The following is a 22749-nucleotide window of genomic DNA, read 5'->3' as shown; positions in this document are numbered from 1 at the left end:
GTTCACAACTTTATTTCCTTTTCACTTTTCAATGAGAGAGGTATGCTTAGTGTAGTGATAAAAGCTTCTCAACTTTAGACAGACTGTCACTCAAGGAATTTCAGATCCCCAAGTAAAGTTACTTGCTCTTTGTTTCATTGTTTTGAAAAAAGTTTGGCGACTGCACTGAAACCATGCTCCATGAAATATGATGCTGGAAAGGCAATAAAGAACATCTTGACCTTTTTCCACAGCGCAGGATAGCATTCAAAGTCTTTGATTTTTTTTGAACCTCAGCTTCAGCTTGAAGATCATCATCTGGTACTTTTTTTTCCCCAACTCGGAAATTGGAAAAGATTGTGACAGCCAGTGCTGCACTTAAATAGGGTTAATTTGGACAGAAATGTGGAGATGACTGATCTGACTTTGATAAGGTTCACACTTCCTTGCACTTGAAGATTGATTTCATTAAACCTTGCAAATAAATAATGTCAGCCTAATATTTTTGAGTTATTACTGAAACATTCGATTCTTCAAAAAAATTTAGTTTCTGAAAGTGTCAGTTTCCTTTTGAGAGCCATCTGACATGCAACAGCAAGTGTACAGACTGTTCATTCTCAGTATAATCTCAAAATAGTCAAGAATTGAGAACATAGGGCTTGATTTTATTCACTGCTGTGATGACAGTATTTAATGATTTGTGCAACAGATCACTTAGGTTTTTTTTGCAACAAGATGTTGTCTGTGAATGGTAAGTATGTTATAGTTTTTTTTTCAAGAAAGCAATAACCTCATAGTGACGTCCTGTCATTGATGGTGCCCCATCAATTGCACAAGCAAGAATGTTGGCGAGCAAAATGTCCCTCTTTGAAAAATTGCTCAACCTGAAATACTGACTCACACTTCGTATCTGGTATCTTATGTAAAATCATAAGAATCTCCTTTACTGCTGGCAGAATCAGCTGGAGGCAATATCACCCACTGCGGGAACCACTACCATAGACCATAAGATAAAGGAGCAGAATTAAGCTCTTTGGCCCATCAAGTCTGCTGTCATTCATTCCTGACTGATTCTCAACCTCATTATCCCACCTTCTCTTCATATTCATTTACATTCTTGCCAATTAACAATCTCTCAGTCTCTGCCTTAAATAAAAAGAATGATTGGCCTCCAAAGCCCTCAGGGGCAATGATTCCCACAGATTTACTATCCTCTGGCTGAAGAAACTACCTCAGCTTTAAAGGGACACCCTCTCCAAGGTAACCCAATTAACCAGAACCTACTGTATTGTCAATGAGTTCTACAGATTCACCATTGCTCATCTCAGTACTAATACAACATCCCTTTATTCTCAGACTGTACCCTCGGATCCTAGGCTTTCCTACAAATTGAAACACCCTCTCGACTTTTACTCTATCCGGGCATTTCACTATCCAGTATGTTTGAACAAGATAGGGGACCAGCTTGTCCCTAAAGAATCAGCTCCATACAAAAGTTTTATTATTTTCATTTTAGCAATACAGCATGGAGTAAGCCCTTCAGGCGAACCAGCCCTGATTAAACCTAACCTAATCATGACACAATTTTGCAATAATAACTAATTATAGAAACAGAAACATAGAAAATAGGTGCAGGAGTAGGCCATTCGGCCCTTCGAGCCTGCACCGCCATTTATTATGATCATAGCTGATCATCCAACTCAAAACCCCGCCCCAGCCTTCCCTCCATACCCCCTGACCCCCCTAGCCACAAGGGCAATATCTAACTCCCTCTTAAATATAGCCAATGAACTGGCCTCAACTGTTTCCTGTGGCAGAGAATTCCACAGATTCACCACTCTCTGTGTGAAGAAGTTTTTCCCAATCTCAGTCCTAAAAGGCTTCCCCTTTATCCTCAAACTGTGGCCCCTTATATAGCACCTTTAGTATATTAAGATGCAGGCTCACAGTGCTTTGCATAGGCTGTATCGATAGATCACTATAATAAAAATGAGAAAATTAAAAATAAGACAAATAGAATAAAATGTAATCAAATATAGCAAATTATAAAAATGTCATCAATGGGCATTAAGTAGGCCAATTTTTTTTTTTAAGTAAATCTTCAGAAGTGCTTTTCACATTTTTGATGCATGAGAACAAAAGGCCACATCACTAGTTCTTGTATACTTGGCTCTAAGAACACTAAGCGTACAAATATTCATGGATTAGGGATGCAAGGGAATAAGTACTCCAAAATATAGAGAGGAGCTAGATTAACCATATAACAATTACAGCACGGAAACAGGCCATCTCAGCATTCTAGTCCTTGCCAAACTCTTACTCTCACTTAGTCCCACCAATCTGCACCCAGCCCATAACCCTCCACTCCTTTCCTGTCCATATAGCTATCCAATTTAACTTTAAATGACAACATCAAACCTGCCTCAACCACTTCTGCTGGAAGCTCGTTCCACACAGCTACCACTCTGAGTAAAGTTGTTCCCCCTCATGTTACCCCAATTATTCAGAGCCTTGTATACATTTAAAGAGTGTTTTAAAATTGATCCTAAAGGACACAGGCAACCAGTGTAATGTGCTCACATTTTTTTTATTTTGGTGAAGATTCTTGCTGCTGCATTTTGAACAAGCTGCAGCTGATTTATACCTTTCTTAGGCAGTCTTCAGCTGAGTCCATTACCATAATCTAATCCACTAAAAACACAAGCATTCATCAATTTTTCTGCATCTTGAGATGTTATAAGACAATGAACTCCTGAATTCTTCCTTAAATGAAAGAGCGCAGTCTTAGTAATATAGCTAATGATTTGAAATTTACCTCAAAATCAGTAACACCCAAATTTTTCACTTCTGGCTTGATTTGTAAGGGCAGATGATCAAGTTTATTTTTAAGATGCACACTTTTTTTTATTGCTACCAATAACCATGATGTTTTTTCCTTATTTAGTTTAGGAAATTTGACCTCATCCATTCTATAACATCAGTAAGACACCAGACCAGAGGATTTTTAGAGCCTCTGGATCATCTAACATAATAGACCAACACCAGTTGTGACCAGGTAACTTACCCGATGTATCTTTGGACTGTGGGAGAACCCAGGGAAACTCCACACATTCCATGGGGAGCCTGCTTACAAGGTAGTGCCAGAATTGAACTCTGAACTTCAATGCCCCCAGGTAACCAACGCTGCTGTCTTGCCTGCAGTTTTGACTTTTTAAAATTTGTTTCAAACAATAAATTATAGATTGCAGTGATTGGACTTGTATAAGTACAAGAAAGCAGGACTGAGAGTAACCAACAGTGAAGTGGGCACTATTGTCTCAGTGACACATGCCTTTTATTTCATCCATCTACATCCAAAAACTTTTCATAGCCTGTAACCATTTTAAATTGGAAACGGAAAGATAGATTGGCTGTACTTCAATAAAAGGGACAAGGCTGTCTGTTGAGTTCAATTGTTTGTTGATAATTAATATTTCAGGCCCGAAGACAGCATACCAAAAAATTTAAGGGTAAGAATGAAAATGCAGAAATCTTGGAAACTTGGATCTGCCTCTCCTTTCATTCATTAGTACTCATTTTTAATGTGTTGGACTTCATAAGCTCCAGGAGTGCTCTTAGTACTGTACCATAGGATATTGTCTAATCTCTTTAAAAGATCAAGACAGATGAAAGGTTTCTATTCAATGTAGAATTGTCAGTTTGTACTTTAATTACAAAAGCATAAATCTTTTGTACAAAAGAGCTCAAGGGATCAATACATCATGTGAGAGATCCACCAATATATTTTATTCATGTTTACATTCACTCTTAATGAAACAGACTAGCACAAAGCCCAATTCATACTGAATCAAGATTAATTTTTCCACATGTAATAGAAAAGCTAAATAAAACTAAAATAAAAAAAGTTGCCTCATCTTAAATATTCTGGGAGCATAACTTTTCCTCAGCTAGGATTACAAAATGTATTTGAAGTATAAATGTAGATAAAATAATTCTAGGCTTTTCAAATTAAATTATTTTCAGTGTTTAATTCACTAACCCCACACTCACACCCAGCTTAGCCCCAAGTGACTGTGGGTTGGAGATTTCCTGCACGAGCTGTGACATAGCAAGACAATATTTAATCACGTTTCCATGTCCTGCTGGTAGAAAGCCTTCTGGTTCACAACTGCTAATTTATAAGTGGATTAAGGATCAGAAGGACTTTAACAATTTTGTTCTTTTCAACCAAAGGTGGTATTAAATTCAATTGCAACACCGTTGAAATACTCAATCTCTCATGCACAATGCAAATAAATGGTGGTTCTCAGAAATCTCTGGCCTCGTGCTATTCCATTCGACACCTTCAGCTTTTTCCTCACATTTATAATAGCCTATGCAAACTTTGATGTGAAATTTTGGCACTTTTGGTGACAAAATACAAGGAGCCATCACTACCTTCAAATCAAATAGAAATTTAAACCATGGTGCCAAGTAACAAACATCCACACTGAGGTTGATTTGTGATATCACCTGAGGTAAACGTGCATTACCTCACCACAATATCAAGTACAGGGCCAAGGATAAACAAGCTAATTTCACGACTGTTTCCTCAGTTGATTCCATTCAGCAACCAATTAAAATGAGCAATAGGCCTGATCAAGAACAGCAAACCAGGATCACTTTGAGTTGCTGTTTTCCTGCCTTGCTCTCAAGGAAGTGGATTCTGACTGATGAAGGATCAACCAAACTATTTTGGTTCTCAAATACAAGAATAGACAGTTTGATGATAATTCTGACATCCATTTTAAAGTACTGAAGAAATGCACAAAAGAACACTGCATACACAAAATTAACAGATTTTCTCAGCTGGAAGACTTCAGTGTTCCATCTGTGCTGAACAGAAACACGAGGAACCATTTAATCGAAATTTCTACAAGAGAAAGCAACATTCTTTCACTCTCCCATCAGCACAAGAACAAAATGCCTGTTGCCGATTCATCCTCTTTGACAAGTCCCCTGCCGCCTGCCTGTGCCACCAACCTGGTTCATATAGGGTCTACCTAGCAAAGGGCACAATTTTTGCAATTATTAATGTCCTGTCAATTTGTGGAATAGTGTAGGAAAGAAGGTTGGAAGAATAATTAGATTCCTGGCAGCTACAAACTGCAAGTATACATTTATACTGTTCTATATTAATATTTTATTTTTTACTCAAAGAAGCTGTACTTATACAGGTATCCCTTGTCATTTCTAATCCTTCAGATTTAACTTCAGAATACAAGATACTGTCAGGCAACACACTGTACAGAAAGTGATTCAAATGCTACTGCTGGGGGCTGCATTTTTTTTTTAAAGTTCAGTTGTCTCCTAGCCTTTGACCTTGGCCCCAGAAATATCCTCTCCCCCATCGAGCTCCCTGATCTTCAGCTTGTGGTCTTCTACTATCTGGCCGGACTCCAAAACCAGATACACCACCTCTCCTTGGTGGAAACCATCGGACCCTGAAGTGGGAAGATGAAAGGAAAAAGTAATGTTATCATAAAATTTCTGGATCTATGCAACTAAAATGACAGTATCAACTATTATTACTTACAGAAATTGTGGTGTATTAAGAAATGTTCTTCCTCCATATTCTTGAGGGTATTTAAACATAAGAACATAATACATGTGGCCAACAAAGATACCAACCAGCTCATCCATTATCCTGTTGGGGTTACACAAAAATTAAAATTCAAAAGCAGTTTTAAAATGTTTTGGTTAATGAAAGACTACCAGCATTCTTTACCCACTCCCAGTACCATTGAGTTACAGTTAACAGCCTTGAGATTTTCAGTAGTGACCTCTGTGGCAGGGAAGAATAGAGAAAAAAGGAAACATCATTGGTGCACTCCTTGCCTCTAACAAAGTTCCTATAGTGGTACAGGATTGTGAACTCTCCACATGGGGTGCACCCTCCCAGGTTTTCTTGAAGTTGCTATGTGCTATGGATACAAAGATCAGACAGAGTGAAATCTACTATGATGTAAAAACCTAATGGTTGGGCACCTTGTACCCAAATGCCCTCAAAACCAAATATTTTAGCTAAAGGAAAAGAAAGTCAAATTATTGCCGACTTGCGTCTTCTTTTAAGAATAAATGTTGGCAACAAAACTCAGGTTAGACAACATTTGTCAACCTTCCAGCTCCATAGCCCTTCATCACAACTGGGAAAGAATAAGTTAGATTTCAGAGCAACACACACAAAATGCTGGAGGAACTCAGCAGGTCAGGCAGCTTCTATTGAAATGAATAAACAGTCAAGGTTTTGGGCTGAGACCCATCATCAAGGATTGAAAAGGAAGAGTGAAGATGCCAGAATAAGAAGGGGAGGGAGAAGGGAAGGAGGACAAGCTAGAAGATTATAGTTGAAGCCAGGTGGGTAGTGGAGAGGGGATGAAATAAACTGGGAGATGATAGGTGGAAAAGGCAAAGGACTGGGAAGAAGGAATCAGATAGGAGAGGAGAGTGGACCATGGAGAAAGGAAAGGAGAAGGGGTGAAAGGCAGCCGAGGAAAAGAGACGAGGCCAAAGTGGGGAATAGTCATTAGGTGCAGAAGTAGACCATTCGGCCCTTTGAGCCTGCAAGAAGGGAGTGGAGAGAATTACCAAAGGAAGGAGAAATTGATATTCAGGCCATCAGGTTGGAGGTTACCTGGACAGAATAGGAGGTGTGGCCTCATTGTGGCAAAAGAGGAAGCCATGGACCAACATGTTGGAACAGGAATGGGAATAAAAATGGCTGGCCCTCGAGAAATTCCACCCTTTGTGGATGGAACTCAGATGTTCGACAAAGCGGTCCATCAATTTACACCAATGGTCTCACCAATTGCAGAGGAAGCTGCATCAGGAACACCGGATACAATAAATGACCCCAACAGATTCTCAGGTGAAGTGTTGCCTCATCTGGAAGGACTGTTTGGAGCCCTGAATGGAGGCGAGCGAGGTAATGAATGGGAAGGTGTAGCATTTCTCTTGCTTGCAGGGAAATGTGCCAGGAGGGTGATCGATGGAGATGGACAAATGGCTGAGGGAATGATCCATGTGGAAAGCGGAGATAAAGATGTCTTTGGTGGGAGGATCCCGTTGAAGATGGCGGATGTTGCAGAGAATAATGTGCTGGATGCAGAGGCTCATGGTAGGTGAAGACGATGAACTCGATCCATGTTAAGGTAAGATGCAGTGACAGTGGATATCCGGGGTGAGGGTAACATCAATAGTGGAGGAAGGGAAACCCTGTTCTTTGAAGGAGGACATTTCTGATGTCCTGGAAAGGAAAGCCTCATCCTGAGAAAAGATGCAGTGGAGAAGGAGAAACTTAGAAAAGGGAATAGCAATTTTTACCGGAGATGGTATGGAAAGAGATATTCAAGATGACCGTGGGAATCGCTAGGTTTATATTTTTAAAAATCAGTTTGTCTCCAGAGATAAAGACAGAAGGATTGAGACGGGAGAGAGATGTCAGAAATGGACCAAGTGAACTTAAGTGGAGGAGAGAAGTTGGAGGCAAAGTTAATGAAATTGATGAGCTCAGCATGGGTGCATGAAGCAGCACCAATGCAGTCATCACTAGTGCAGTAAGAGTTGGGGAGCATTAGCAAGGAATGCTTGGAACATGGACTGTAGCCAATGAAAAGGCAGGCATAGTTGGGGCGCATGCTATCCCTTGAGTTTGGAGAAAATAGGAGGAGCCAAAGGAGAAATTATTGAAGGTGAGGCCCAGTCCTGCCAGATGGAGGAGGGTGGTGTGGAGGGAACTGGTCAGATTCAGTAGGGTCGAATTAGATTTCAGTAAGGGAGAAGGTGAGGGAGGATATGTGTTTGATTTGGGGGAAAATAATGACAGAAATAGGACATTATTTTGGTTCAGTTTTCCCCTTGCCTGTTGTATAGTCTGGCTTGTAGCACATCCCACAGCTCTGCTATTGGCTCCCTTTTGGTCACACCGTACCCCAATCTCAGATCCCACTGTTCCTGGTCTACATTCAAACTCCCAATGTTATATACCAGATAGAGCATATATAATCTGCATACTTACGCATTTCTCAGTATAAAATTGAATATTAGCAGAGCCCATGGTAGATAACAAGCCTGTGTAAAAGAAAATTTAAAATGTGCATAAACTGATAATAGGTGATCTCCTCCTCGCCCTCGCCCCACCATCTTACATCCATTATTGAAAAGGTGGAGAGTGGGGACCAGGACTCCGTGGCAAAGATTGTATAGTACAAAATTACTCGAAAGTGCAGCACTATGTCCACCCTCCCCAAAAGTACCTAGGTTGTACAAAATCCCTGGGGAGAATGTAGAATGAGTACAGTACTACATTTCTGTAAAGGATCAATAGAAAAACTAAACAGAGGAACTGGTAATGTTCAACATTCAATCTGCTGCCTGGTGAAGTGGATCAGGAACTGGAGCTCCAACTCCAACAAGACATGACTGCTCAAACTAGTCCAAGACTCAACACAGCAACAGGGGAGTTCTGACTTTACAGCAGGGTTTTCAAACCTGCTACCATGTCAATAAATATCCCTCAGCAAAGATCACTAACAACTCCCAAACCTTTCTCTCACTGGGCTTTGTGGGATATTGCTCTTTAGATCTTTACATTTGCATACCTTGCAAATGTCAACATGAATGAACAAAGTAGACCCTTGGAAAGTCCAAAGAGGTACTTTATCTAAAGGCTGACTATTGCACCGTACTGCTGCTCTGGTTGAATCAACCACTGATGCACAGACCAGAGGATGGATCCAGGAACATTTTTGGTCTGCATTAGGTCAACTGTATGTTTCCCCAAGAGAAGTTGGAAACATAGAACAACCAGTTTAGCTTCAATGAGTAGGTCAACAGCAGCAGCTAGAAATATTCCTACCTTAAATGTCATCCCGAACCAAAATGTCACAATCTGGTCTTTGTTCAGTTGTGCCCATACATAAACCATCGTCAGAATTAGTGGGATAAACAGTATCTGTCAAAAGGGAAGAATTATCACATTATGAAACTGGTAGTTATCTGCCTTAAAAATAAAGTGAAGTGATCCTAGTGCCTGTCTACAATCTTCTTTGATTGTGTTCAAATACCATTGTCAACATCACCACAACGAGGAACAAAATCTGCCGGAGAACCTCAGCAGGTCAAGCAACTTCTGGGTGGGGGAAAGAGGTGGGGTTGAAGCAGCTAAGACTGCATGGTCACAACTTATCAGCATCTAGCAGTCTGTGATATATTCACAGCCTCACACTGCATAGTTTGAAGGATATTAATACATCATTACTTATGGTTCATAATCCCATATAAAACTAGACCCTTCATCAGCGCATTGTGTGTAATGTGCTAGATTACCAGCATCTGCAGTACCTCATGTGTCTTCGATTAGGTTGCACTTAGAGTATTGTGTATAGTTCGAGATGCTCCATCACAGGAGGGATGTGCATGTTTTGAAGAGGTTCAGCACCAGTCTACTGGGATATTGTAAGGATTAGATGATACTAACTATGAGGAGGGGTTTGGACAAACTTGGGTTGTTTTCTCTGGAATGTCAAGAGACAAGGGAGACCTGTTAGAGGTTTTAAAAAAAATGGATAGGGTAAACAGTCAAAATCTTTCCACCAGGATAGAAATGCTGAAAACTAGAGGGCATAGCTTTATGGTGGGGTGGGGGTGGGGGTGGGGGGGGGAGTTTATTTTGGAACAGGCTACTAGGGGTTCTGGGGGAAGCAGACATGTTGGTGACATTCAAAAGGGTTTTATATAAGCACATGAATATGCAAGGAATAGGGGGTAGTTTAATTTGGCACAGATATTATGGGACAAAGGGACTTTTCCTGTACTACACTGTCCTATGTAATTGAAGCCTGTTTCTTGACTTCACACAAAGAAAACAGTGTGTTACCTCCCAGGTGCCAGGGTTCAGCATTTCTCAGAGTGACTGCAGAACATTCTTATGGGGAAGCGTGAGCAGCCAAAGGTCACAGTGCACATTGACACAATGACATAGGTAGAAAAGGGGTAGAGGTCCTGCCCAGTGAATACAGAAAATTAGGAACGAGGCAGGATCGCAGGATCTCAAATGTCACAGTCTCTGGATTACTGTTAGTGCCACATGCTAATCAGAACAGGAATGGAGAGATAGAACAGTTGTACAAGTGGCTGAGGAATAGGTGCAGGGGGCAGTTTCAGGTTTTTAAGATCATCGGAATCTCTTCTGGGATAGGGGTGACTTGGACAAAAGCAACAGGTGGGACTTTAACTGGAGGGGAAATGATATCCTGGCTAGGAGGCAAACAACAGGAATTCTGCAGATGCTGGAAATTCAAGCAACATACATCAAAGTTGCTGGTGAACGCAGCAGGCCAAGCAGCATCTATAGGAAGAGGCGCAGTCGACGTTTCAGGCCGAGACCCTTCGTCAGTCCTGACGAAGGGTCTCGGCCTGAAACGTCGACTGCGCCTCTTCCTATAGATGCTGCTTGGCCTGCTGCGTTCACCAGCAACTTTGATGTATGTTTCCTGGCTAGGAGGTTGGCTTGTACCACTTGGGAGTGTTTAAACTAGTTCGATTGGGGGGGGGGGTGGTCAAGGGAGGGGGGGGGTGAGATAGGAACCAGAGCACCAGGTCAGAAAGTAAAGGGATTGAGAGGAAGGTAGATGTCGCAACCAGGAAGGAGCATGGTAGCCGGCACAATGGCGCAGATAGGATATGGACATTGTGTTAGAAGAAGGGATTAGGCTAGTTGGCCATTTGATTACTATTTTAATTAGTTCAGCACAATAGGGCTCGTTCCAGCATTGTACTGTTCTAAGGAAGGAAATTGGAAAAGCACAAGACAGCTGGGCTACTAGAGAACTGAGCAAATTTTCATGGACAGCAAGAGATGCAGAGTTAGGAAAGGTGTCAAGGATTTGAAACTACCATCAATGAAGGCTTTACCAACTATAGTGAAATTGAAAAGAGGGCTCATCTCATGCCAAGTATCCTAAAACAAAACTTCTTCCTTACTAACAGAAATCAACTATTTGTTCATTTTGTGCTTTAATTAACTCTGGCTGGTATTGGGTACAAAAGTGAATCATTACCATCTCCACTTTCTCTCTTCCCTTCCAGCACTACCTCTTACTCTTCACTACTTGTGCAATAACAGAAAATATCCTGAACAGCCAGGTTTTCTATTAACACAAAGATAGAAATGATTCTGTTCTGAAGCACACTGCACCCTAACCCTCCAAAAATACTTACAGGCATTCCAATGAGTAATGCAACAATCTGTAATGGTATTGATCAGGAAAACTTTAACAGCATGTTATTTCCCACTACATACTAATACATCTTAAGTGTATATTCCCCAACAAAAGTTATTTGCATCATGACTAATTTTATTGTAGGCCAGCAGAGGTTCTTTAATTTCTGTTCAGGCCGAGGTTAGTTACTTCAGACATGCCATTCAACTTAGATTACGCTTATCTATTACCAGGGCTCAATTAATACCCCAAGGAAGTTGCGACTTAAGTGTCCCATCCCAGACACATGAAATCCAGTCTAGGATATCACTAATGTAATGCTGTACAATTAATGGATAATGTATTATCTGAGACGTCTTTATTTTTGAGGAGCTCCAAATCTGAAACCTGGTACATCGGGAGGAGAAGATGGCATCGCGCAGCTCTCCGGTGAAATGATATCGTATCTGTTAAATAGGGGCCGTGGACAATTCTGATTTGATGAAAACAGACGTGAGAAGCAGAGGAACATCTGGAGAAATTTCTGAAATACCTGGTTCGCTGCTGTTGTTACTGTGCGATCGAGAATCTCCGGAGGGAAGGCCCCAAAATCCCCAGCTTTGCCTGCTGCTGGCGACCAAGGCTGAGGTCGAAACATTCGGATAGAGATGGTGCTCGGTACTCGGTGTCGGAGGGCTGATCAGAGCTCGAAGTTTTCGGACGACTCATTGTCGGACTGTGGTCGGGCATGGCAGGGAGAGTTTTCTTCCTTCTCCCACCTGCGTGAGATGTAGGACTTTCGAGAAACTTTGTACTTTTTTTACTGTGCCGTGGTCTGTTCTTCAAGTTATGGTATTGTTGCACCATTATAACTATATGTTATAATTATGTGGTTTTGTTAGTTTTTCAGTCTTGGTCTGTCCTGTGTTTTTGTGATATCACACCAGAGGAATATTGTATCATTTCTTAATGCATGCATTACTAAATGACAATAAAAGAGGACTGCGTGTCCTCATAAAAATCTAATCTAATATTTTGAACTAGGGGAGCTCTTCTTGGTGCCCTGCTTAAAATTTAGCTTTCAACTAAACGTTTTGGAGCTCCTCAAAAACAGATTAAGTGGCCATTATCACATTATTTACTGGCAGCTGCATTGCTTACCTACAATAGCGACCATTGGCTACAAAACACCATGCAGTATTGCATGGTCAGTAAAGATGTACAAATACGAACTTAATGTGATTTTGAAAAGGATACCACTGTGCAAATCCAGTTGAAAAACAACATAAATATATAGTCGGCTGTCCTCCCATCAAAGAATCCTATGCATTTAAAAAATAGAGTTATATTGTAGATTAGTTTCACAGTAAAACAATTATATGTAGCAGAGAACATAGAATACCAATTACTTCCTATAATTTTCCTCTGATGTGATTGAGAAAATGCTATAATCATAAAAAGACTTGGTTTAAAGACTGCAGTGAATATGTCAGGCAAACTGATCTGGAAATATATATCTGGAAGTGATTCCTGTATCCATCCCATGCAGTATTGCAATGGCTCAGCAACCTAGTGCATCTGTCAGAGTGCAGATCAATTATGCTAAAACTTCAATCCTGTTTAGTGCTAAATCACTGATGCTAAAAATGGGAAATTTTAACACTTTAAGTAACCCTTGTAAAGAACTTAAGAGTATAGTGAATATTCATCTTCATTACTACAATTCTGTAATGTGCATAGGCATCACAACAGGATAAACTCAGGCTACATCCACACTAGACCAGATAATTTTGAAAACGCTAGTTTCGCGTAAAAACAATAGGCGTCCACACCAGGCATTTTTGAAAATACCTCCGTCCACATTAAAGCAGGTATTTGGGCGAATCTCCTACTGGGCATGCACAGGACACATCTACAGAAAACAAGCAAAGAGGAAACGGTATACTTGGTGCGCGTTTGTCCAGTTACAGACTAGGAAAACTTAAAAGGAAATTGCCAAACAACAGACAACTGTTGGTTCTCGCGCAGGAGGACTTAAAACTAAAAAAAACAAATACTGGAGCGTATGGAGGCAACCGACAGGGAGTTCATGGACAGAAGACCCGGCTGATGACGAACATTGAAAATCTGGCTAACTCTGTTGCAGAGGGATTTGCAATGATGAGGAATATGATGACTCCCCCCCCAGTACTTTTCACCGACACAATACCAGCCTCACAGCCACTACAACAGCTACACATACGGACACACAGACCCCCGGGCGGCCCCACCACCAACATCTCCCCCACTCCCACAGAGGGGTCAACCTGGAAACATTTCCTACAGCCATGGTCTCTTCACCGATGAAAGGGACGACAGCTACAACTAAATGCAATAAGCCTTGTTACTGGGCAAAAGTGAAATTTGCTGTTACCTCATTTGTTTGCCTTTACTTTTGCCATGTCTTTCTGTATTATTTTGCTGTGTTTAACATGTGCAATAAAATGAGTTACTGGGCAAAAGTGATTTTATTTTTACCTGAGTAAAAGTTAAAATTACAATTTTCCTTTTTTGGCCTTAACATTTTCATGTCTATGCCAAACATAAGCTACTACTTAAAAAGGACATTTTGGAAGTAGTGACAATTGCATATACTGAATGTTTGCACAAGCAATACATTAATAAAGCACCTTGTTAAATGTATAAAGCATGTCTACATCAGTGTTACCTTGTATTTCCATACAATGTTACATTAGGCTGTTACACATCTATTGTCAGATGTTGTTGTGGTGCTGGAGGTTGTGTTCAAGAAAACAATGAAATGCCACGCTGCCACCACCATTTGTTCCGGCGCGTCATGCCAGCGGTTTTAAAAAGCTCCGGTTACCTCGTACACACTACACCACCCAACCGGCGTTTTCAGATTTAAACACTCTGGACAGCGTTTTAGAAAAGCTCCATTTTCGGGGGAGGAAAGCACCGTTTCAATGTGGACGGAGGGTCAAAACAAAGAGAGAAGGCTTCGGTTACGGATCTATCCAGTCTAGTGTGGACGTAGCCTCAGTATCCGACTGCTACTTCTGCCCAGCTTCTCTGGCCAAACAGCCCACTGACACTCCAATGAACACCAGAAAGCACACTGTACCATTAGAGATGGGAGAGAAAGAGGGACAACCATACAATACCTTCCTTTGAAAAAAGCAGCTATCTGCTCAAGATTTTTAAGTAAAAAGTGAACAAAAATTTGTGTTTTTAATACATCAATTAGTCAAAGGATAATCTAAACAGCACTATTCCTTTTGCAGATCAGTGAGTTGAGAAACAAATTCTCCTTCAATTTTATATCATTTTTACGGCAAAATTGCCATAAGCAACTTCTAACAAAAAAGTTATTGTCATCAACCACAATTTATATTTAGGCTCCTCTTCTATAAGGGCTTTCAGTTCACAAGCTGAGCAACTACACAAACCCCCGTGTAACATAAAACTACTGCAGCATGCATTTGGTTATGGGAGAGTCCTAACCATTCAAGATAGAGTTCTCATGTTCTTTACTCCAATTCCACCAACCACCAAAGCCAACTGTGTGGGTACACAAGAGGCTGCAGTGGAATCTGGAAAAACAATCTGCTGGAGGAGCTCCATAGCTCAAGCAGGATCTGTTTGGGCAGGGGGCGGCGGGGGGGGGGGGGGGAGAATCACAGGAGAAGGTGGAGTTGTGGAAAGAATTGCTGACATTTTGGGTCAAAATCCTGCATCAAGACTGTGTGGGTACATCATCCCAATTTCCACCTCTGTAGCTCCTCCCTACTGCAATGCAGTCTAACACAATGCAAAAGTATTTATGCATATTAGAATGGAAATTTACATGCTAAATTAAACTTTGTAAGCATAGGAACAGGAGGAAGTCATGCAGCCCCAACAGCATGTTCTACCATTTAATGAGATTGGGGCCAAACTGCATCTCAGTTCCATTGCCTTCATTTCCTTCTGTACTCTTATCCTCCAGAAAGCCATCAATCATATACATCAAGGCAAGTCAGAAGGCAGGAAGGAAAAGGGTAATGTTTTATACCCAATTCTTCATTCATTACATCACCATTCAGTCCAATGCTGAATGATTTCACAAAATCAAAACTCAGGTGTACATATGGGCTCTGTCCAAGCATCAGAATAAAATGCCTCCAGGCCAGCAATTAATCTCATTTCCAGCTATCAGCTTCCCTTCATGAAATAACAATCTGAAAAGGAAAATGTTCTTAAGAATATTCTCCCACCAGACCATGTTTTTCCATGTTTGATTATTCCATATTTTGATAGAAAGGAAAAACATGTCAGTGAACTGAATCATAAAAACAAAACCAAAATCCCAGTTCACATTGGCCCTAAGAAACTGAACAAACTTCAAGAACAGATTATAGCGGCCCTTTGTTTTATATATGAAAAATGTAGTAGATTGACATTAAAGTAATGTTTTGAACCAGATGACATTCTTCATCCTGTAATGAAATGCTTAAAACGTTCAACAGCAACGTTGCTCCTAATGGAAGATTGAACAAAATGTTCTGCAGGATGTTTGCTTCAAGACATTTTGGAAACAAATTTCCAGTAAAATTATGTTTACTTTTCTTACAGAATGTAAGTAATTGCCTTGTAATGCTAACTGGATACAGTGCAAACAAAGGATAAAATCCTACCTCTTTCCAAGCTGGTGGAATATGAATACAGGAAGTACAACTGAATCAAATAATGGAATCCCATAGGGTAAAACAGGGATGCTGTCACGGGTCTCCATATCTGTATGGAGGAAACAACATTGGTTATTCATTTCTTTCATACACAATACTATCAATACAATAAAGAAAACAAACACTGCACAATATTCAAAACAAAACTATGTCTCTCATTAAGTACTTTGAGACCTTGCAACCTGTTTCTTCGCCTTTTATCACAGCAAGGTCTATCATTTAGAAAGCAGGCAAAATACTAGTCACAATATTTGCATCTGACCTACAACCAGAATAGTTTATTTCTAAATCTGATGCTGTAGTCTCAGCAACTGAATACCCTAAATTAGTGACAAGCCTACTTATCATGAGGCTTGCTGCAAAGCATTCACACATCATTTTCCTTTATATCACAATGATATCCTCAAATCCTCAATCAGCATGGAAACAGGCCTTTTGGTCTACTTTGCACTGAAATATTTTTTTTTGTTCTTATCATTTCTTGTAAAAATCACGATGCTGCAGCAAGAAAGTTTATGCATTGTGTGCCTAGATGTTCAACAATGAACAATTTTGTGTTGGACCAGGTTAAAAAAATGTCAGAGCAGATTTAAATGTAACTATTTCTCTTATGATGTTGGCTTTGGGATCGTGTCCAGTTTAACCTGATGATGCCATACTCATGTTGGAAGATCAAAATCTCATTGTCCGTATAGCCTACAACCTGATAGCATGAACAATTTCACCAGCATCCAGTAACATCTCCCCCCACCTTTTCAATTCCCATTTTAGTTTCTTTCTCACTCCTTCTCTTCACCTGCCCATCTCCTCCCTCGAGTGCTCCTCCTCCTTCCCTTTCTTCTACTGCACTGCCCTCTCCTTTTAGATTCCTCCTTCAGCTCTTTACCTCTAACACTTATCACTCCCAGTTTCTTACTTCATCCCCTCCCCCTCACCTGGTTTCACTTATCACCTCAAACATGAGGAAATCTGCAGATGCCAGAAATTCAGTCCTGACGAAGGGACTCAACCCGAAACGTCAACTTTGTTTTTTCCTATGGATGCTGTCTGGCCTGCTGCGTTCCACCAGCATTTTGTGTGTGTCACTTATCACCTGCCAGCTTGTACTCCTTCCCCTCCCCCCACCTTGACTATATATTCCCTCCCATATATGCTGCCTGACTTGCTGAGCTCCTCTAGTATTTTGTGTATTGCTCCAGATTTCCAGCATTTGCAAACTCTCGTGTTTCAGCAGAGGCTGATAAAGCCAATATGAGAAGTACAAATTCTTCTAGAAATAAGGGGGTCATTGCCTGCTGGGAGTAAATGGGGGTGGTCGAAGTAGTTTATGAAGGCATATTTCTTTTCTCATTTGCCTGGAGGCTCTTAAAGGCATACATTTTAATGTTTTAAACCTCCAAATAAAAGGTAGACAATGGAGAAAAGATAAAATCCACTTAAAATTTATCAAATACATCAATGGAAACATGGTGTTCCACCCACTTAAAATTGAACAGGCAGCAATTTGCCCCATCAAAGACAATCCTGTGCAAGTAACTGCCTTTATTACTAAATGAAAATGTTTCAAAGCTCAAAGTAGTTTTATTATCAAAATACATATATAACACTACATACAACCCTCAAGTTAATTTTCTTGCAGGAAATCACAAACACAATGAAAGACTGCACCCAACAGGATGGGCAATTAATGTGCAAAAAAAAAACAAACCGAGCAAATACGAAAATAAAAGAAATAATAATAAATATGCAATAAATACTGAGAATATGAGATGAAGAGTCCTTGAAAGTAAGTTCATAGGTGGTGGGAACAGTTCAGTGATGGAGTAAGTGAAGTTATCCCCTCTGGTTCAAGAGCCTGTTCCTGAACTTGGTGGTGTGGGTCTTTAGACTCCCGGACATGCATCCGGACAGAACCAGCAAGAAAAGAGCATGGCCCAGACGGTGGGTGGCCTAGATAATGGATGCTGCTTTTCTGCAACAGCTCTCCATGTAAATCTGCTCAATGGCGGGGAGGGCTTTATCCATGATATACTGGACTGTATCCAATACTTTTTGTAAGCTTTTCTGTACAAGGGCATTAGTGTTTCAATACCAGGCCAAGATGCAATCAGTCAGTATACTCTCCACCACACATCTATAGAAGTTTGTCAAAATTTTTGATGACATGCCAAATTATAAGAAAGCAGAGGTGATGCTATACTTTCTTTATAATGGCACTTGTATGCTGGACCCCAGGACACATCTGCTGAAATGATAATACTGAAGAACTTAAAGTTGCTGACCCTCTGAACTGTTGACCCCCTGATGAGGACTGCCTCATGGACCTCTGGTTTCCTCATTCTGAAGTCAATAACCATCTCTTTGGTCTTGTTGACCTTGAGTGAGAGGTTATTGTTGTGACACCTTTCAGCCAGATTTTCAATCTCCCTCCTATAAGCTGATTCATTGCCACCTTTGATTTGGCCAACAACAGTGATGTCATCAACAAGTGTCTATATGGTATTGGAAATACGCTTAGCCTCACAGTCACAAGTACAAGTGAGTAGAGCAGCGGCTAAGCACACAGCCTTGTGATGCACCTGTGCTGATGGTGATTGTGGACGTGTTGTTACCAATCCAAACTGACTGAGGTCTGCAAGTGAGGAAATCGAGGATCCAGTTGCACATGCAGGTATTGAGGCCTCAGATTTGAAGCTTGTTGATTAGTCCAAGTGAGATTTAGCTCATAGAAAATCAACTTCTCACATACTTATGGGCACCCTGAATTTTTCTCTGGTTTCCTGTCGTATGCAAATATATAATGATCATGGGAGATGTTGGAAGTCCAAATTAAAAACACAAGATGCTGGACATATTCATTAGATCTGTGGAGAGGGAATACAGAAGTAGCATTTCAATTAAATTCCTTAAATTCCATCACGAGAAAATCTGCAGATGCTGGAAATCCAAAGCAAAGCATTGGAGGCACTCAGCAGGCCAGGCAACATCTATGGAAAAGAATAAAGTCGATGATTCATGTCAAGACCCTTCATTTGGACTGGAAAGGAAGGGGAGTAGTCAGATTAAGGTGGTGGGGGGAGTGGGAAAGAGGAGAGGAAGTAGTACGAGGCAGCATGTGATAGAAACTGGCAGAGGATTTAAGAGTTGGTAAGATGATTGGTGGAAGAGATAAAGGGCTGGAGAAGGGGAAATCTGATAAGAGAGGGTAGAAGACGATGGAAGAAAGGGAAGTGGGGGGGAGCACCAGAGGAAGGGGATGGGCAGGTAAGAAGGCGTGAGAGGGAAACAAGAATGAGGAAACTGAAAGGGGGAGGGCCATTACCGGAAGTTCAAAAATCAGCATTCACACCATCAGGTTGGAGACTACCTAGAACGGAATATAAGGTTTTGCTCTCCAACCTGAGTGTGGTCGCATCATGGCAGTAGAGGAGGCCATGGACTAACATGTCGGAATTGGAATGGGAAGTGGAATTGAAATGGGTGGCCACCGGGGAAATTCCACTTTTTGTGGCAGATGGAGCGAAGGTGCTTGACGAAGTAGTCTCACTGATACACAGGACACTGCACTGGATACAGTAGATAATTACAACAGACTCATAGGTGAAGTGTTACCTCATCTGGAAGGACTGTTTGGGGCCTTTCACGAGAGGAATCTTGTGTAACAGGGGTTTCCAAACGTTTTTATGCTATGAAGCCTTACCATTGGGAACTGCTGCTACAAAACCTTTTTAATACAATCAGTTATGATGAAAGATCACTCACTTGAAACATTAACTGTTTCTCTCTCAGTAGATATTTCCTAACCTGAGCATTTTATGTTTATATCTCACTAAATTTCACATGATTCAGTGCACATTAAAATGTGATTCCTTTCTTTCTTTTTAAATCTTTTTATTGAGTAAGTATACAAAAAAGGTAAGCCATATAAACATTAATACAATGTTAAAGTATAATAAAATTCCAAAAGATAACAATACCAAAAAGAAAATACTACAAACAATGTAATTTAAGCATAAGAAACCAAGATAACATAATAGTATACTAAATTTTATATATATCAATGGAAAAAAAAGAAAAAAAAAACCCCAAAAAAAAACCCACCGTGCAGCTAACTAAAAGGAAGGCAAAGCAATGGGCTAACTTGAAACCAAACAGAGTTAAACTTAAAATCATGTCCTCAATCCCGACCTCCATTAAAAACAGTGAAAAAAAAACAAGAAGGGTAAATATTACATTAAATGAAAATATCGAATAAAAGGTCCCCAAATCTGTTCAAATTTAAATGAAGAATCATAAAGGTTACTTCTAATTTTCTCCAAATTCAAACATAAAATCGTCTGAGAAAACCAAAAAAAGGTAGTTGGAGCATTAAGCTCTTTCCAATGTTGTAAAATACATCTTTTCGCCATTAAAGTAAGAAATGCAATCATTCTACGGGCTGAAGGGGAAAGATTACTAGAAATTTTAGGTAGTCCAAAGATAGCAGTAATAGGGTGAGGAGAGATATCTATATTTAATACCTTAGAAATAATATTGAAAATATCTCTGCAAAAAGTTTCCAAAGTAGGGCAAGACCAAAACATATGAGTTAAAGAGGCTATCTGCCCCGAACATCTATCACAGAAAGGATTAATATGCGAGTAAAAATGCGCTAACTTATCTTTGGACATATGTGCTCTATGAACCACTTTAAATTGAATTAGGGAATGTTTAGCACAAATAGAGGAAGTATTAACTAATTGTAAAATCTGCCCCCAATCATCCACAGAAATGGTAAGCCCCAATTCCTGTTCCCAATCTACCCTAATCTTATCAAATGGAGCTTTCCTAAGTTTCATAATAATATTATAAATCATAGCCGATGCACCTTTCTGACATGGATTAAGGTTAATTATCGAATCTAAAATATATATAGGAGGAAGCATTGGAAAAGAAGAAAGTATAGTACTTAGGAAATTTCTAACTTGTAAATATCTAAAAAAATGTATTCTTGATAAGTTATATTTATTAGATAATTGTTCAAAAGACATAAGGGAACCATCTAAAAATAAATCCAAAAACCGTAAAATACCCTTAGTCTTCCAAGTTTGAAAAGCGCGATCCGTAAAAGAGGGAGGAAAAAATATGTTACCTAAAATAGGAATCGCTAACCCGAATTGATTAAGATCAAAAAATTTTCTGAATTGAAACCAAATGCGCAAAGCATATTTAACTATAGGGTTAGAGACCTGCTTAAGACGTTTCGAATCAAAAGGAAGAGAGGAACCTAAAATAGAACCAAGTGTATAACCCTGAACAGATTGTAATTCCAATGCTACCCATTTAGGAATAGATAGTATGTCCTGGTCAAGTAACCAAAATTTCATATGTCGAATATTAATAGCCCAATAATAAAATCTAAAGTTAGGTAATGCTAAACCTCCATCTCTCTTAGCTTTCTGTAAATGTATTTTACCCAGTCTCGGATTCTTATTCTGCCAAATAAATGAAGAAATTTTAGAGTCAACTTTATCAAAAAAAGATTTAGGAACGAAAATTGGTAATGCCTGAAACACATATAAAAATTTTGGCAAAAAAAACATCTTAACTGCATTAATACGACCAATCAAAGTTAAATATAAGGGAAACCATTTAGATGAAAGTTGAGTAATATGGTCTATTAATGGTAAAAAGTTAGTCTTAAATAAATCTTTATGTTTACAAGTAATTTTAATCCCAAGATATGAAAAGTAATTATTAATCAATTTAAATGGAAATTTATAATATAAGGGAAGATGTTTATTAATCGGAAAAAGTTCACTCTTACTAAGATTTAATTTATAACCTGAGAAAAGACCAAATTGTGCTAATAACTCTAAAACAGCAGGAATGGATCTCTCAGGATTAGAAATATATAAAAGTAAATCATCAGCATAGAGTGATAATTTATGGGACTTTAATCCCCGAGTTATCCCAGTAATATTTGAAGATTCTCGAATAGCAATTGCAAGAGGTTCTAATGCAATATCAAATAATAGGGGACTAAGAGGACAGCCTTGTCGAGTACCACGAAAGAGAGGAAAAAAAGGTGAGTTTAAAGAGTTAGTACGAACCGAGGCTACAGGGGAGTGATATAACAGTTTAATCCAGGATATAAATTTCAAGCTAAAATTAAACATTTCAAGCACCTTAAATAAATAAGGCCATTCTACTCTATCAAAAGCTTTCTCGGCATCTAAAGAAATAACACACTCAGGAACATTTTGTGAGGGAGTATAAACGATATTTAACAATGTACGAATATTATAAAAAGAGTAACGACCTTTAATAAAACCCGTTTGGTCTTCCGAAATAATAGAAGGAAGTACTTTTTCTAGTCTATTTGCTAATAACTTAGAAAAAACTTTAGAATCAACATTTAATAAAGATATTGGTCTATAAGATGCACATTGAGCAGGGTCTTTATCCTTCTTTAGTATTAGAGAAATTGATGCTCTATTAAAAGATTCCGGAAGTTTACCAAGTTTCAAAGAAGCCTCAAAAACCTTATAGAGCCAAGGAATCAATAAAGAAGCAAAACATTTATAAAATTCAACGGTAAACCCATCAGGGCCAGGAGCTTTCCCCAGATTCATAGAAAAAATAACATTCTTAATCTCATCCATTGTAATGGAAGTATCTAATAAAGAAGACATATCCTGTGAAATCTGAGGGAAGTCTAACTTATCTAAAAAATCATTCATATATTTAGAATCTCGAGGAGACTCTGATTGATATAAAGAAGAATAAAAATCACAAAAGGTTTGATTAATCCCCACATGATC

The 22749-nt window shown here is 39.5% G+C and overlaps 1 protein-coding gene across 1 annotated transcript in view; it reads right to left on the bottom strand.

The window, feature by feature from the left end:
- Window positions 1–2546: 2546 nt before the first annotated feature.
- The window catches only part of derl1 (derlin 1), a gene marked incomplete at its 5' end in the record, with an annotated part of 32811 nt that continues 12608 nt past the window's right edge, over window positions 2547–22749 (bottom strand). The window contains 7 exon segments of the mRNA XM_063043383.1: window positions 2547–5462; window positions 5555–5665; window positions 8036–8088; window positions 8876–8971; window positions 11239–11265; window positions 12477–12541; window positions 15896–15995. Coding sequence (XP_062899453.1) covers window positions 5318–5462; window positions 5555–5665; window positions 8036–8088; window positions 8876–8971; window positions 11239–11265; window positions 12477–12541; window positions 15896–15995 — 597 coding nt within the window.

The sequence above is a fragment of the Mobula hypostoma genome, chromosome 1 (assembly GCF_963921235.1).
Source record: "Mobula hypostoma chromosome 1, sMobHyp1.1, whole genome shotgun sequence".
NCBI lineage: Eukaryota > Metazoa > Chordata > Chondrichthyes > Myliobatiformes > Myliobatidae > Mobula > Mobula hypostoma.
The sequence above is the reverse complement of the archived record's forward strand: the minus strand, read 5'-3'. Positions and strand labels throughout refer to the sequence as shown.